Source organism: Phyllostomus hastatus, unplaced genomic scaffold (genome assembly GCF_019186645.2).
Source record: "Phyllostomus hastatus isolate PE091 unplaced genomic scaffold, TTU_PhHast_1.1 phas_scaffold_21, whole genome shotgun sequence".
NCBI classification, from domain to species: Eukaryota; Metazoa; Chordata; class Mammalia; order Chiroptera; family Phyllostomidae; genus Phyllostomus; species Phyllostomus hastatus.
The window spans coordinates 43,424,058-43,440,358 of NW_025334017.1; the positions used below are offsets into that span (position 1 = coordinate 43,424,058).

At 49.2% G+C, this 16,301-nt stretch overlaps 1 protein-coding gene across 1 annotated transcript in view; it reads right to left on the minus strand.

Annotated features, from left to right (window-relative positions):
- Positions 1-16,301, minus strand: part of ADCY8 (adenylate cyclase 8) — a 158,142-nt gene that overhangs the window by 96,800 nt on the left and 45,041 nt on the right. The window contains exons 3-4 of the mRNA XM_045861149.1: positions 8,001-8,131; positions 1,473-1,584 (exon numbers count right to left, since the gene is read on the minus strand). Of these exons, the coding sequence (XP_045717105.1) occupies positions 1,473-1,584; positions 8,001-8,131 (243 nt within the window). The remainder of the gene's footprint in view (positions 1-1,472; positions 1,585-8,000; positions 8,132-16,301) is intronic.

The following is a 16,301-nucleotide window of genomic DNA, read 5'->3' on the forward strand; positions in this document are numbered from 1 at the left end:
GCCAAACCTCTTCTGGTTTCTCCATGCATGGAGGTGGCGAGCATCTTTACTTTTGTTCCCCTGTCTGCCTAAAATGACCTGCCCTGTCTTCTGTACCTTGCTAATTGATACATAATTTATGTACAATAAAATTTACCTTATAGATAAATATGAAGTTACATATAAAGCATCCACATTACTCCCAAATCAGTCCAACCCCATGCTTCTGTGCAACTGACCCACTCACTCCACCTGGCAACCCCTTATCTCTTCTCTGTGCCTATAATTTTACCTTTTCTAGAATGGCTTATGCGAGGAATCATAAAATGCCCAGCCTTTTGCGTCTGGCTCCTTTCACTTGGTATATTGCATTTGAGATGCAGTGATATTATTGCATGCATCAGAGACTTATTCCTTTTTATTGCGGAAAAACTATTCTATTATGTTTGTTTGCTCCTTTTTAAGACTCAGCCCAACAGTCCCTTCCTCCTGGAAGTCTTCTCCAATTCGAGGGTCTGTGTTGTCTTTGCATTCCCATGGCACCTAGACTTACCTTCGCACACATCACGTCGTGCACTGACTACTTCCTTACGTATCCCCGACTGGACTTAACCCCAGGAAAGGGGGACGTGTGCTTTCATCACTCCCACACTCCTAACCCACAGCACCAGGCACGACCCCGGAGGTGCTCAGACTCAAGTACGAACGGGTCTCTGGTGAAGTGTGGCGGCCTTAAAAAAGAGACATATCGATACGCTAAACATAAACTCCCACTTGATGTGGTCTCACTGAACTCTCACAACAGCCTGTGGGGTTGGGAGTGATACATGCCCTTTACAAAGCAGGAATTCAGGCGGCCTATTTGAAGCCAATACCCACTCTAAAGTACAGTGTGATCATGATGTTCCTTCGTAACTCGAGTGGCTTGAGGACTAGGAATCTGTGTTTTGATAACAAACATTCATCTCTTTTAACCCGTTTTCTGTTTTAGCTCTGAATAAGCCAACTGAAAATAAAAGCGGTGTCATGTTGGCCAAAAAGACAAAGCTCTTAAGTTAGGTCAAACAAAATGATGGTCTAGTAGAGGGCTGGTTCTTGAGAACAGGCTCATTGATTCCAGATGGCCAGGGCTGACGGAGACACCGTAGGTAGCCACCGCGTGAGCCACCGTGGAGGCTGCAGCTGGACAGCACCTGGCCATGTCAGGGGGAAATAATGATGCAAGAGTGGAAACAGATCAAAAGGAGTTTGGTTGAATTGTCACTCAACCAGCTGTCTCTCAACTGGGAAAATGAATCCATCAAACCTCCACCCAAGGCCTGTATAAATAACTAACATCGATCCCCAGGATACGGGAGGATCAGAGGTCCATGCCCAGGGACAGGATGCAGAACGGTAATGACATTGGTGAAGAAGGCTGAGTCCTTTTCACTAATTCTACATGCAGTCCCTCACTCCTACCAAGAAGGAGTCGGGAATTAAATTCAACTCACATGGGCCAGTCGATCAAATCTGGCAAAGAGCTCGTTGAGCATCCTGACCAGCTCCTGAGCAGACAAGGTGGTGGAGAGGTTGGTGAATCCTTTAACATCTGCAAAAAGAATACTAGACAACAGGGGAGGGATGGGGTGGGAAGAAAGTGCGTTAATATTTTAAACCATCCTAGGACACACATCAACACCATCCAACGAAATTAGCTGTGGCCTGAGACTTTTGCTCCCCCTGCCATGGGAGTCCAGAGGAATGTGTCAATGTTTAACAGACATCTCAGCAGAGACGGTGCCCCCAGGAGGTCAGGAAGGACAAGGGGGCAACGGAAAGTCCTTCTTCCTGTGCAGAGCTGTGCAGTGTGGGCAAGACTAACAAATCCAGACAGGAAATTTGTGACTAGGAGCAGATCAATTTGTTATGCAAAGCAAAATGAAGCTTTATGAATTATTTCTATATATTCACAATGAACAGCAACAGAGGCCATGAACACAGAGCAAAATTGACGTGGGAAAAAAGTCACAAGAACTCATTATTTCCAGCCTAATGACATGTGTTGTACCTCAAATTGTAGGCAAATGAAGGTAGGCATTTTTCCCCCAAACTATGGGACTAGGTAGCAAACCTGGGAAACCTCAGGCAGAATAATTAATTACCTAAAACTTTCTAATGTACTAAGGATTTCGGTGAGGTGAGGTTTTATCCTATGCATATGTTTTGGCATAAGGGAAAAGGGAGGGTAGGGAAGGGACAGCTCTGGAAAGCCTTCTAAAAGCAAGGCACTGCATGAGCACTGTCTGTGTTAATTCACCCAGTGGCCCAGTGGGGAAGGCATTCTTGTCTCCTTTGTGAAGACGAGCAAAAGAGGCTCAGAGAGCCAGGAGACTTGTCCAGCCTTCCATGGTAGCATGCGGCAGAGTTAGGATTGTCCACTGTAATGGAATGGGAGAGAGGAGAGGAGAGGAGAGGAGAGGAGAGGAGAGGAGAGGAGAGGAGAGGGGAGGTAACAGAGAGGTGGAAAAGAATATAACCGTTAACTGGATTATTTGTTATTTGCAGCTAAAAGCATTCCCTGACTGTGAACACAAGCCCAGAACAGTAGTAGCGGCAACACTGAGAGTATTTACTATGGACTTGAATCTGATCTAAGAGTTCTGTATTAACTCATTCATTCTGCATGAGAATCCATGGGACAGGGCCTATCATTATGATCATCTCCATTTTACAGTTAGGGAAACTAAGGCCCAAATACTTGCCCATGAACATGAAAAGCTAGGATGTAAACCAGGCAGAGCCTGGCTCTGGAATCTGTGTTCTTTATCATTACGGTATCTTTGAAGGTGGAAAGTGCAAGGGCCTATAGATCATCTGGTTCGACCCACTCACTTTATAGATCCATTCATCCAAAGCTATTCATATTCATCTGCCTAGGGCAAAAACTTCTCATTCATTCATTCATTCATTCATTCAACAGCGAATTAATCTGATGACTACTATGTGCCAGGCACTGGAGATGCAGTGGTGAGCAAGAAGCACCACCACAGCTGTATGGAGCAGGCAGCCTATGGAAAGAAGAAATGGATTCCCTGAGAACAAAGGCCATAAAAGTGTCACATGTGCTCAGTGTCCCAATATCATCGACCTTCCCGCGGGTCTTCTGAAGCCATCGTACTTTATGCAGCTGCCTCTGTACAATGTACCTGCTCCCTGGCATGGCTTTCTTTCCTGTTGCTACCTATTAAAATCCTGCTTGTCCTTCAAGACTCCATCACGTGGTAAGGCTCATGACATGTCTTCTGAGTTGAATCAACAGAAGCGATCAGAATCAAGTCCTCCTTCCTCAGCATGTGGTCATGGCCTCCACTGGTATCTCCTAGGAGCTGATTAGAAGTGCAGAATCTCAGGCCCTGCGCCGGCCCTGCGCCGGCCCCGCTGGGTCGGAATCTGACTTGGTGAGAGCCTCAGGTCATTCTCGTGCACGTGCAAGTCAGAGAAGCCCTGGTTCAAGTCATACTCATGCAACGGGAGTCCCTGAATGCAAGGTCAGAAACCGAAACCAGGGCCCTGGTTCCCACTGCACACACTGCTCATTCTGCTACCCCGGGTGCTGGGCCCAGGGTCGGGTCTTCTGATTCTAAGTATAAACTCGCAACTTTTCCAAGATATTCATCTTAGAATATACTGAAGAGACCATGATCATTTCCAGCTCTAATTTTGTTATATAAGTTGTTTATTGGGCTAAAAATAAGTGATGTTACCGAACTGTCACTGTGCAAATCGAGTCTTCTAGGAGGCTTTAGGAGACTCTGCTAGAATTATTAGGAACACGGGCCCTGTGTAGATTCTTCTTCCTAACTGTGTGTTCTTGGGAAAGTTATTTAATCTCTCTAAGCTTCCATTTTCTCGATAATAAACCGAAGATGCTGCTCTGCAGGGTTACTGGAAGAAAGGAACATAAAAAACCGTGGTCCTCAATAAGTAGAGGATATATCATCCCTTGTGGAAAGTTTTGGGCAGCAGAGAGTGTTTAATAGATTGCCACACAGACAGGCCTCAAGAGGCACCGAGTTTTCTAGTCTTATTCAGCTTCATGTGCGTGCCCATGAAACTCGAGTCTGCAGGGCAAATGTGGCGAGTGCACGTGCTGGCAGGGCTGGTCGGAAATGAACCGCCAGGTCAAAGTGGGTGGACCGAGAACATGCAGATTCACACGGCCTGGGTTGGGGCAGGAGGAAAGATGGAAGGCCGGCCTGCTGGAGCAGCTGACCGTCCACCGAATCCATGCCTCTCAGGCACTAGCGAAGACCACTGAGCCAGGGAGTCTGCGCTCCCTCTTGTTGCTGGGTGATCAGGTCTCATCAATGGCATCTGAGCAGAAGTGATCCAGGTCATTTCTGGGCCAAGGCGGTAAAGAAGTGGGTGGGCCTTTTATACTCTTTCCCCTCCACGAGCTGGATGCCAAGAACTTTGAGGCCTGGGGGATAGTACAACTAGCAAATGCAGGGGTCTTGGTCCCTGAATCACTCACCTACCAAGAATAGTAGCAGTGAACAGCTCTGTGACTAGAGTCTGTTGGGTTTAAATGATTGAGACTGGGAGGTTATTTGATAGAGCAGACAGCACGACTCTAACTATTACAAGACGTGTCTTAAATCTGTGGGGGCAGGGAGAGGACAGAGAGAGAGAACTGGGCAGGTGAGACTGGGAGCCCCAGAGGCTTCCAGTAAAAAGCCCAGTGGCCCAGGGTCCAGTGACAGACATCTCAGCCGTGTACACATGAAATCTGCTGGGGTCCCTGTGTGCTGACCATTTCTGACATCTTGGTTTCTGGATGGGGAAACTAAAACCCAGGAAGAAGAAGTGACGCAGCCAGCATCTTGTAGGGGCTGTGGCTCCTAGAAAGTGTCCTGGGTGAGAACCCTAGTCTGCAGGCTCCCTGTCCACTCACCGGGCACACTGATGTCCCCACGTGTGGGGGCTCCTGTGTGCCCTACACTGGTGGGGGGGTGATGAACTGTATGAGATAGCATGAAGAGCTAGACATTGACGACAGACTGTTTTTGGGGAAAGGTCACAAAACAGCAGAAGGACAGAAGAGCAACAGAGAAGAAAGAACGAACCCAGTGCATCGCCAGCCACGAAGAGAGCTGCAGGATCGGGAATGGCATCAGAAAAAAAGCTCGCTACTCCGCAGCAGGCGTGCTCTGGGGGCGGGGAACGGGGCAGAGCAGCCGGCCTGACTTTGTTCTGAGACACGGGCCAAGGACCGTCCCCCGCTGCTGTTGTCATCTCTGGTCTTATTTTAGCACCCAGCAGCCTTGCAGTGGGCTGTGGAGGACCCCCCCTCTGAGTTCATCTTCCCAGTACCAGCGGGAGAGCCCCTGGGAAGACCTAGGGGGAGGCCCAGGCCACCGCGGGTGTCTCTGCTGGTTCTTTTCCCCTTAGAAAGGGCTCCTGTGCTGTGAGCTGAGGCCACTGCAAGATGGAAAGGCACCAAACTCAATTTGACCTTAGCGTGCTGTGGACTTCCAGGAAAGGGTCTCGGAGCGTCAGAACTCAGTTTATTGGTGTAAAATAAATGGGCAGGAGTAACTTTAGTTGTTCTGGACTTCTGGACTAAAGGAAGCACCGAAAATGGATTCATGCAGCAAGCAAGCCACACGTGTTGTTTCTTAAACTTAAGGGTCCCAAGTATGTGGGTGTGGGAGAGCTGACTTGTGTGTTTTCTCCATTTTTTTCTTAATTAAGGGTAGTTTCGGCCCCACCTCTTTCTCCATGGCAACAGACACTCTCATAAGCTGTCACATACTTATATGTATTGTTTACATTAGTATATAATACACATATTCTATATCTAGCTGTAGATAAATAGACCGCTGTCCCACCTTCACTTACGCCGATCACTCTGTCTAGGTTGCCTGTTCTTATCTTTTCCTCTTGCCCGACTCAATATTAAAAAATGCAAATAAGAAGCATCTCTTTCGAAAGGTTTCTTTTCCATCTGCACCCTACCCTCTGCCCCCCACACACCACAGGTCTTTCTGTTTGCATGATCTCTTGGCACCCTTTGCAATAGAACCCCACCCTGAATATAATTATAGGTACTGCCTGGAACCTGTTGTTCTAGAACTGGTATTGATAAGGTCCTGTGATCTGTGGGACCAGTTCCTAGATCTAGGGTGTGCCTTTCACCAGAGTGGCTACTTGACTGAGGGCTCTTTGTGCACCGCAGTATCCAGAGCTGTGGAGCCCAACTCTTGAATGAGACCCAGAGACCCACCGAGGCTGACTGTCCTGCTAAAGGGCTGGGTGGGAGTCTGGCTCCCCGCTGGACTTGCTTCCCTGCCCAGCGCAGAACGGCCAGCAATGCTGGCGGGTGGGAAACTGTCCCTCCCTTCCAGCAGAGTTGGGGGCCTGGGAACTACGAAGGTCCATTGGCTTTTTTAGAGCTATTCCGCGTAGGGACTTTCCCCCTTCCCATGTCTGGGAAATCCCTACACTATGATATTTGGTGAGAGGGAGATACAGTTCTACTGTACAAGCTGAATAGGTCAGATATTTGCTTTTCAGTCACTTCTCGCCAGTTACTGGGCTCAGCCAACGGGCCACATCAGTTGCAGGCTTTAACCTGAGATGCAAAGAGGCTGGAGGTGGGGGGCGGAGAGTGGGGGCAGGGCAGAGGCAGCCAGCTCCAGACCCCGGGCTGCCGGAGGGACGGTGGAGGTGGCAGCTGTGTGTGGACAGGGTTGGCAGCACACACAATGAATCCTTCAAAAACAGTGGCAGCCGGGTCCTCACCAGCCTAGTGCTCTGCTGCGATTTTGGCCATGCCTTTGGCTTTATTCTGGCTTGTTCGCCGAGACTACCTCTCTCCTTCCCCAGTTATGCTATAGCCATCATGTAGCCTTTCAGGACACTTCTCTTACATCAGCCAGGGTCGGCTTCTTTTCTGCTTGCCCCTAATAACCATGTCTGAAACGCCTACAATATACCTAATGCTCTACTGCAGGCTTACCCTGGCCTATGCTTTGTATGTATGTTTACTCAGTGCAGGTGGCTATAAAAACACCCATTTTACAGGCAAAGATCCTGAGAGTCAGGTGTGTCAATTTCCCAAGGTGGCACAAAGGGGAGAGGTGGAATTGGGATTCCGAAGCTGCTCTGCCTCCCTAAGGAGCCCACCCCTTTATTTTCAGCACTCAGCATGTTGTCCAGTGCAGGACTGGGCACAGAGAAGGCACTGATGGGTGACTGGATAGATGGCTGGGTGGGTGGATGGATGGATAAGTGAATGCATGGATGGCTGCATGGATGGATGAGTGGATGGAAGAGTGGATGGATGAGTGGATGGATGAGTGGATGGATGAGTGGATGGATGAGTGGATGGATGAGTGGATGGATGAGTGGATGGATGAGTGGATGGCTGCATGGATGGATGAGTGGACGGATGAGTGGGCAGAGGAGTGGACAGATGATGGCGGGATGAATGGATGGTTGGATGTGTAGAAGGGGATGGATAGGTAGATGGACAGGTGGATGACAGGGTGGATGGATGGCTAGATAGATGGGTGAACAAGTGGATGGATGAATGGATGGGTGGTTGGCCAAAATATGTTTGCAAAAAGCAAAAAAGCTGTAGTCCCTTTTTGCATTGTTTTACGATACTTATGAGGGATATAAGGCGATGTATGTGATCACCCTTGAGGGTTCCACATCGCATTCTGGGGTTAGTTTTCCGATCACACGGAGAAGGCTTTTGGCTTTCCCACGCAAAAATGTAAAGGTGGGGAAACCTACTGAAGGGGAGTCAAGCAGAACGTCAACAAGCAAATATAACTGCATTTCTCTGCCGGTCTTCGTGAGCCTCAATTTGGAAACGCAGAGCCATGTCATGAATAATGACTATTAATGAATTAGTCAACCAATGAGAAACAGCCCTGGCACGCAGGCAGACGGAAGGCATGGCAGTGAGCTGAGCGCAGCCGGGCGTGCAGGGATCGCACGGAGAAGGGGCGGGGCGTGGCGCTTCTCACCTGACGTTCTCGTAGCGGTGGATGTAGATCCGGTGGAACTGGTGCTGCAGGTGCTCATCTTCCACGTTGGTCATGTCGTTGATCATCTCCAGGACGACAAATCGGGGGAGCACGGACAGCACGAGCCGCTCCTGGGACAAAGCAATGAAGAGGGACAGTCTTGTTAGGCTGATCCCTGAGACTCAGAGGGGTGCGTGGACCGTGTGGAAGCCACGAGGCTCTCGGCTGAAACTTCCGGGGGTACTGTTAATTTCATCCCACGTCTGTGCACATGACAAATATCTATTGGCTGCTTGTTGCTTGCCTGGTACTGTACTGGGTGTCGGGTGTACAGTGGTGAACCAAATGGATGGCCGTCCTACCATTGTGGAGCTTACATTCTGTGGGGGTACAGATGTTACATTCAACACACTTACAAAATGTGACAAGTGCCATGCAAGAACAGGTCATGATCACAGAGTATGATGGTTGATGACAACAGGTACCTACACGTTTACCATGAGCCAGCCAGGTGCAGGGCAAGGGAAAGAGAGCTCCAGGAAAAAGAAACAGCAAGTGCCAATGTTCTGATGCAAAAAGAAGAAGGAAGTAGAAGGAGAAGAAGAAAGAAGAAGGAAGAAGAAAGGAGGAGGAAAAAGAAAGAAGGAGGAAGAAGAAAGGAGGAAGAACAAAGGAGGAAGAAGAAGAAGAGGAGGAGGAGGAAGGAGAAAGAAGAAGGAAGAAGGAAGAAGGAGGAGGAGGGGAAGAAGAAGGAGGAGGAGAAGAAGGAGGAGAAGAAGAAGGAGAAGAAGAAAGAAGAAGAAGAAGAGGAAGAAGAAGGAGAAGAAGGAGAAGAGGAGAAGAAATGGTGTGGCTGGAAGGTGGTGACAGAAGGTGCGGTGACAAGCGATGTGGCTGGAGGTTGGAGGTGGAGATAGATCTTGCAGGCCTACTAAGATCTAAAGCATTTCATTCCAACTACAGCTGGCAGCCACTAAGTAGTACTCAGCAGAGGAGTGACAAAAAGGTTTGCATTTTGGAAGACTGTCCTGGCTGTGGTTTGGAGAATGCATTGTGGGGAGGGAGCCAAGGGTAGCGGCGGAGAGGCCCACTGGGGCAGACCCCGCAGTGGCCCAGGTGAGAGGTGATGTGGGACGTTGTCTACAGGGTTGGAAACCCACCGAGATGGCAGGAGAGAAAGAGGGCGTTGCCGTGGTGATGGCTGGGTTTTGAGTTTGGCTGATGGAGAGAAGGTGTTATGTTTATTGAAACCGGGAACCTACGAGAGACACCAGGCTTAGGAGGCACCAACTCTTCATTGAGAGGAGAGGGGATGAGACCCACACAGCCTGAAAGTAGGGACCGAACACTTGGCAGGATAATATTCTTCACTGTGATCAACACGGTAGATAAAAAGAACAAAATAACTGCTTCACCAGCAACATGAACTGAATCCTTGGAAGACTTTGTGTTATGGACACGAGGCAAGAGTCTGGCTTGGCTTGTCTGCCGTATCTGCCGTATTGCATGCTGCGGAGTGGAACCCAGTCTAAGACAGGTGCACTGTACTCACTGCAGTTTCTCCTGTCTTCGTGTTATTTATGGACTTGAAGCATTTTCAGCATTCATTCTTTCATCTGTTCCTCCCCAAACCTGGGAAGTAAGCAGGCATAAATACTCCTCATTTGATGGACAGACTGAGTCTGGGAGAGGTTCCATCCATTCCATGTATGGCCTGAACAGTTACCGAGTGGCGGCCCCAGGATGCAGTTCTTCACCTGTTACTGCCTGGTGGGGTTCTTGGCGAGCTGGGGAAGGCCTGGGTGCTGAGTCTGATACGGGAGTTTAGATTCCGCCTCCAACACTTCACAGCAGTGTGGCATTTGGTGGCCACGTCACCTCTGTGCCTTTGGTTCTTAGTTTGGCAAATGCCCATGACATCACCCACTTCACAGGGCTGTCATGAGCATTCAGAGAAATACAATACAGGGGCAGGCAAAAGTGGGTTTGCAGTTGTAACACAAATAAATAATATAATAAATAATAATACCAGAATGCACTGTTTCATGTACTCACAACTGTAAACCTATGTTTGCCCACCCCTGTCATGTAAGGGACCTGTAATTCCCTTCCTTCTCTCTGCTCTGTCTAACCCTGCTCTCCTGCAAAGGGCTTCACGAATGAAGTGCCCACTGCGCTTCCTGTGATGAGCTTTCCCCTCTTTTGACAGCTGTCTTATCCTGAGACCAAGAGCCACACTTTCTGCAAGTGCCCCGGCATCGTGTTCATTCCGTGCTCATTAGTGTGATCAGTCAACTGTTCACGTAATCACGACGGCTCTGAGTGGCGCTCGGCCCTGGAAACAGTGGGTGCTAACTGAACGTTTCCTGAACAAACACACGGACACATCGACATCAGAGACTGTGCCCAGCTCCTGGGCGCATCCCCTGCAGGTGCCAGCAGAGTCTCTGGGGTGGGATCATTGTTTGTTAGATCCATTCTTTACATGGCCATGCCCATTGGATCCTCAAGCAGGACATGGGGCTTTTTAAATAAAACTTTAATAGCCACACTCTCCAGCTCCAGGCTCACCAGCCTCCAGCTACTCCTGCTACTACCTGGCAACTGTCCCAGTTCCTCCCTTCACACAGCATTTTCTGCAGGACACGGGAGTTTGCCTGGAGTCTGCCCATAAAAGCCCACCTTCAACACTTCAGTTTCCTTCAGATTTGCTGACTGCCTGAGAAACATCATTCAAATCCCCTGAGAACACAATTTAAAAGAAAATGGGAACGTTTGCCCCTTGATCCAACTCCTCAGTCCCTCTGAGGCACCATAAATGGTTTTCCAGCTTTGGAGATCAGAGGTATCAGAATCTCTCCTGGAGCCAGACTGGGACCCAGGGTGGCCTTTGAGCTCCGTTCAGCACATTTTTTTCTCCCTGGGTTTTTTTCCATTTGCATGAAAAGGGACCCTGGCTGATTGATTGCAAGTGCATCAAGGGCTGCTGCCTGGGTTTCCCCCTCGTCTCACGTGATGTGCTGTATTCATGTTGTCAGGACGGCTTCATCAGGGGCATCAGTTGCTACGGTACACCCCGGGGCAGGCATGGTAAAAACATGGAGAGATCCAGGATTGGTATTTTATGCAAAAAGGGACGGGGCAGTTCCCACACAGGCAGCACTGCCTCTGGGCTTGCATGCAGCAGGACCTCTGAATGGCTTCGGGAAGAACTGGTCCCTCTTAGGCTCTTACAGACTGAGGGGCCTCTGACTAACCTCTCTCTGCAGAGCAGGTCCAGTACCGGTGAGAGACTTAGTCTGGGGCTACGGACAATAGCTTCTTTTAATTGGTCACCCGCTGTGTAGCATGCCAAGTGCTTTGCATCCAGTATCTAATCAAAGGAAACCTCATTTTCACCATAGGAGGTAGGAAGTTACTCTTCTCATCCCATTTTGCATAGGAAGATACTAAGATTTAAAAAGTTCAGGTGAAATCGAGCACTTAGTGTGTGGTGGAGACTTGAGCCCATGAGTCCACGTTCTTCTTTTCTCTGGGACTTGGATCATAATTCATCCATTTATTTACCACGTCAAGGAGTAGGTGCTACGTGACAGGCGCCGTGCTGGGCACGGAGGATCGGCGGAAAACGAACACCGACATGGTGCTCACCCTTGTAGAGCTAATGTTCTAGAGGTTAATAAATAGACCATGGTGGAGATGAAGGCGGTCTGGGGCTGCTTTAGCTGGACAGTCAGTGAAGGATTTCTCAAGGTGACTTTTAAGCTGGGACCTGAATGGCAGAAGTAACCAGTCCTGAGGAGAGCTAAGAAAAGGGGTACAGCAAACACTGAGACGATGGTATACTGTCTGTCATCGAATTCATTCATTCATTCATTCATTCATTCAAAGATTTCTGCTGAGACTCCAGTATGGAAGAGAATGTTAGATGCTATGGATATAGAGGTGAACAAGGCAGAAGTGGCCCTTGATAGACATGGCATCAGAGAGGTCCAGCGAAGGTGGTAGGCAGCAGCTTGACAAGCATGTGACAGCAAGGCAAGAGCAAGTCCTCGCTAGAAATATGGGCAGGCAACCCAGTGACGTAGGGAGGGCTGGTCTCTCAGAGCAGATGAGGTTCTGGGCACCTTGCTAGAACTGGCAGGAGACAGGAGAAGCTGGGCTTCTGCACGTTTTATCATCAAGACTCAGAGCAAGACAGAGATTGAGGTCCAACTTGGATCCGTAGAGACTAAACACCGGGTATTTAGTCTCAGAAATAGGCATGTGCTCATCCCTGGTACAGGGGCTCCCACCCCAGTGTTCGACCATGCGGCTATTCCGATGAGCCACGCATTCCTTTGACCGTGCTGGACCTGCACCTGGGCCGCCTTCTTACCTGGTCTGCCGAAGTGACACCACCTCCATGAACCCCCCTTCAATCCCCCTTCGCCATATAGACCTGCTTCCTTTGCCCTGACTGGAGCCTGCACCAACCTCTGGACCAGCACCTGTACCACCTGAGTGCCATAGAAGGTCTCCTGGCTGACCTTCACTTAACCAACTCTGGACTACCTGGCGCTGCTGGGCCCACTCTTCCCAGGGCCTCTCTCCCACTGGTCTGCTGGGCAGGCCACTGCAGGGCTGAAGGACCCGGTCAGCGGAGAGCTCTCTAAATGCTGACACTTCCATTCCATGTGCAGCCCTTTGCTGACCTGGGGTTGCTGAGCTTGTCCCAAACCCAGTCATGTTGGTTTTACCTGCTAGTGCACTCAATTTAATTAGGTATTAAGTAAAAATGGTGAGCAAATAGGAGTGGGGAGTACCGCTTGTGTGAAAATGGGATAGAATGCTTTGGAAAGACTTAGTAATACTGAATAACCAAAACACTGCCACCAAGTCAGATGTGAGCAGGACAGCTGTAAAAATGTGTGGGACAAATAAGAAAAATCCAGAGGTCACTCTGGTAAGTACTTTTTTTGCAAGTACTTTTGAATTTTTGCTCCATTTTTAGAAATGCTGACTTACGCACTATTGGCTACAGTCCCTGTAAGAAACAATTAATCTACCCTTGCTAAAGAAATTTAACAATTCTTGCTTGGGTGTCTGTCCTGCTCCTGAGATCATGAAGTATCTGAGAGCTAAGACAAGGTTTTCTCCACCTCAAGAACCCAACACAGGCTTAGTAAGGAAGGGCTGGCCATGTTACGCAGGTCCCTTTGGTGACGACCAGTTCTACATCCAACTCGACATAGCTGAAGAAAAATCAGGTTTCTCATAAGGGTGCTCCCTGACCCTGTGACTTAGCTTCTCTGCACCACGATTTTTCCACAGCAGTAAACTGGAGATAATAATAATAGCATCCACTTCCTAGGGCTGGTGTAGGGTTAAATGAGTGAATATTTGTAAAAGAAGACAGTGTCTAGGGCACAGGCACCACAGCCCAACTGTTTGTTAAATGCCCTGGCGAACGTGCTCTATTTTAAGCATTGTCTCAGAACCCTAATTGTATGCTGGTGCTGAGGCATCAATCTGTTCGAGTAGGGACGCTGCACAGGGTCTACGGGGAGGATGAGCATATAGAAGGTGTAAAAAAGGCCATTGAGCTATACCGGGTAACACCTCCAGGCCCCCTCTTAATAATGGAATATTTTAAAATTTGTTATCAAAACCTTGACCCTGGCATTTTGAGTTTATATCTTAAAGGCTTTTATGGATTTTTTTAACCCAGAGCTGTTATTGCTCCTGAAAGCACAGTGTGAGGACAGCCAGGCGGAAGATGCGGTTTAATTGGCCACTAAAGGCGTTCTTTTCGGGCTGATTCAGCAGGAAGGCTGCGAGTTCGAACTGACGTCCATGTCTCCTCGGTGGTGGTCTGAGATCCCGGGAATTTGGATCTCCTCAGACATGCAAAGATGAGAAGGTTCTGGAGCCAGGTGAGCTGGAGTTGAATCCTGCCTGAGCTCCACCGCTGATTCATTCTGTGAGCAAGACACGTGACTCCCTTGGGCCTCCGTTTCCTCACTTACAAAACGGGCATAATGAAACCTGCCTCCCAGGTCTGTGTTTCCTAGTAAAAGACAAAGCCTCTTTTATGGGTCCTGTACACAGTAGGGGCCTATTAAATAGCTGTGGTCATCAGACGTGCTTTAATTCATCCCAGGGGTTAACTCATAGGCCATGGCCCGTGTGAGTGTAGCATCTGTAGTCCGTGACACGGAGTGTCATGTCAAGGGTGAAGCTCACCAGTCAGGTTTCAAAGACTTTTCTTTCTTTTTATGTTTTTAAGGAGCAAAGATTTTTCTCAGATCTCTTAGTAAGCCACCAGATATGTCAAATTTGAAGTCTTGAGACAACGCTGTTTCCTCATTCTTTGGTTTGCTCAGTCATTGCTGAATGCCTACTGTGTGCAGGGAGACGCCAGGGCACGAGGGAACCAAGGCCACAGTTCTTTCCCGGATCACGGCTCCGCTCCATCACTTAGCTACATGACCTTAGGCAAGTTAGTTACTCAGCCTCCAAGCCTCAGTCTCCTCGTGTGCAAAAGGGTAACAGGAGCTGCCTTACGGATTATGGTCAGGACCCAGTGAGGTATGTCCCGTCGACATGCTCAGTGTCAGCGGCACAGCGTGGGTGTGCAGGGTAGAAGTGGGGGGTGGTCTGTCCCAGGTGCAGGCAATGAGGGGGGTCTCTTGCTTGTAGAGAACTTAAAATAATAACAAGGACTAAACGCTTGTCCTGCCTTTGATTATCACCATTCACTGTGGTTTTAAACAATGTCGGTGATAAATACGCTTCTCCACTCCCAGAGAAATGGCTGAGTAGAGAACCTGGCATGGAATCTGCCCCCTCCCCCATCACCGGCTCTTTGAATGCAGAAGGATCCATGACATGGCAACACCCACCATGACCAGCTGTCAGTCTTAGGCTAAGGAAGGCTCAGCCCACCCGGGGTGCATTCAGTGGAGTGGCCCATCTGATAAATCAACAACTCTAGCAGTAAGAGATAAAAAAGAAGTCCCCCTTTCCCCTTTGCTAATAAAATGATAAACCAAAGGCAAGATGACACTCAGGTGAGATGCTAAGCTCTCCTGAAAGGAATTCAGTCAAATGCGAGCAACGAAGAACACTTCTCCTGAGCCCGGAAGACGCGAGGCTCCGGGTCGGCTGCTAAGCGGGCCCTGTTGAAAAATCTTTCTTGAAACACTTCTTATGGCTCGAGGATTTGAAAGCCTTTTGTTTTAGAGTGCTCGAAGGATCATCGACAAAAATTTCCCTACTTTTCTCCGACACAGAAAAAGCTGCTGAGTGTTGTGCCATTTTCAGTAAAAAGACATTGACATATAGGTCGGAAATCACAATTGGAAGAACTGAATTTGAGAGTTGTTTTTTGTTTTTTTTTTTGGTATGGGCTCACTAAGTGATCTTGGGCCAGTTACTTTATATCTCTGAATCTGAGTTTTCCGACATGTAAAAGGCAGGCACTGAATGTCCTCCTGCCCACTTCACACCCTGCTGGGGATGAGATAATCTGGCTGGGTGTTATGGTGCCTTGAAAAAGTCCGGAATTTGCAGGCTGGGCCAGAGCGGAACCCTCAGGCAGCGGGCCAACAGGCAGAGGGTGGACAGTGAGCGGATGGCGAGTCTGTGGGTGAGTGCCCCGTGGTGGGAGGTTCTCGGTGAAGCAGGGGACTGGTCGAACCTGAGAATTCCTTGGGCAACCGTTTGGAGTGGCCCTTGAAGGCGAAGGACAAGGAGTTTGGTCATTAGCCTCTGTTGTAGATGCGTATATTGGCTCAGAAGTGGAGAAGTTTGCCCACGAGACCAACGACTGTAAGTGGCAGGATTAAACTCGGAAACTCGGTAGATCTGGCGCAAAGGCCAGTGCCCTTTTGAAAACTCTTGATGATGCAAGCACTCCGAATACTTCCGAAGCTCTCCCTCTGTCTGCAGAGGGAGCCAGGGCCCTGTCCGTCAGAGTGCTGTTCCCTTGTCGGGTTCGCTGTCCCCGATGGGTTCTCCCCCGCCCTGCAACCGAAGCTTCACAGTCAGGAGTGGTGGCCACTGTCTCAGGAGGGACAAACGCCCTGTTCCTGGGATGCATCCTCACGGGGTCCTGGATTCTGAAGAACCAGAATTACCCAGAGCCAGAAGCTCCAGCTAGAGGCGCCGGAGAGGGCTGAGACCCAGCTGGAGTGGGCCCAAAGGAGGGGGTGGGCGCGGCAGGTCAGCACTCACCGTCCCTTCCCTCCATGTCTGATGCAGCAGCAGTTTCAAAAGCGGGACTCCTGACCCGTTTGTGGGTCTGAAATCCAATTTAGT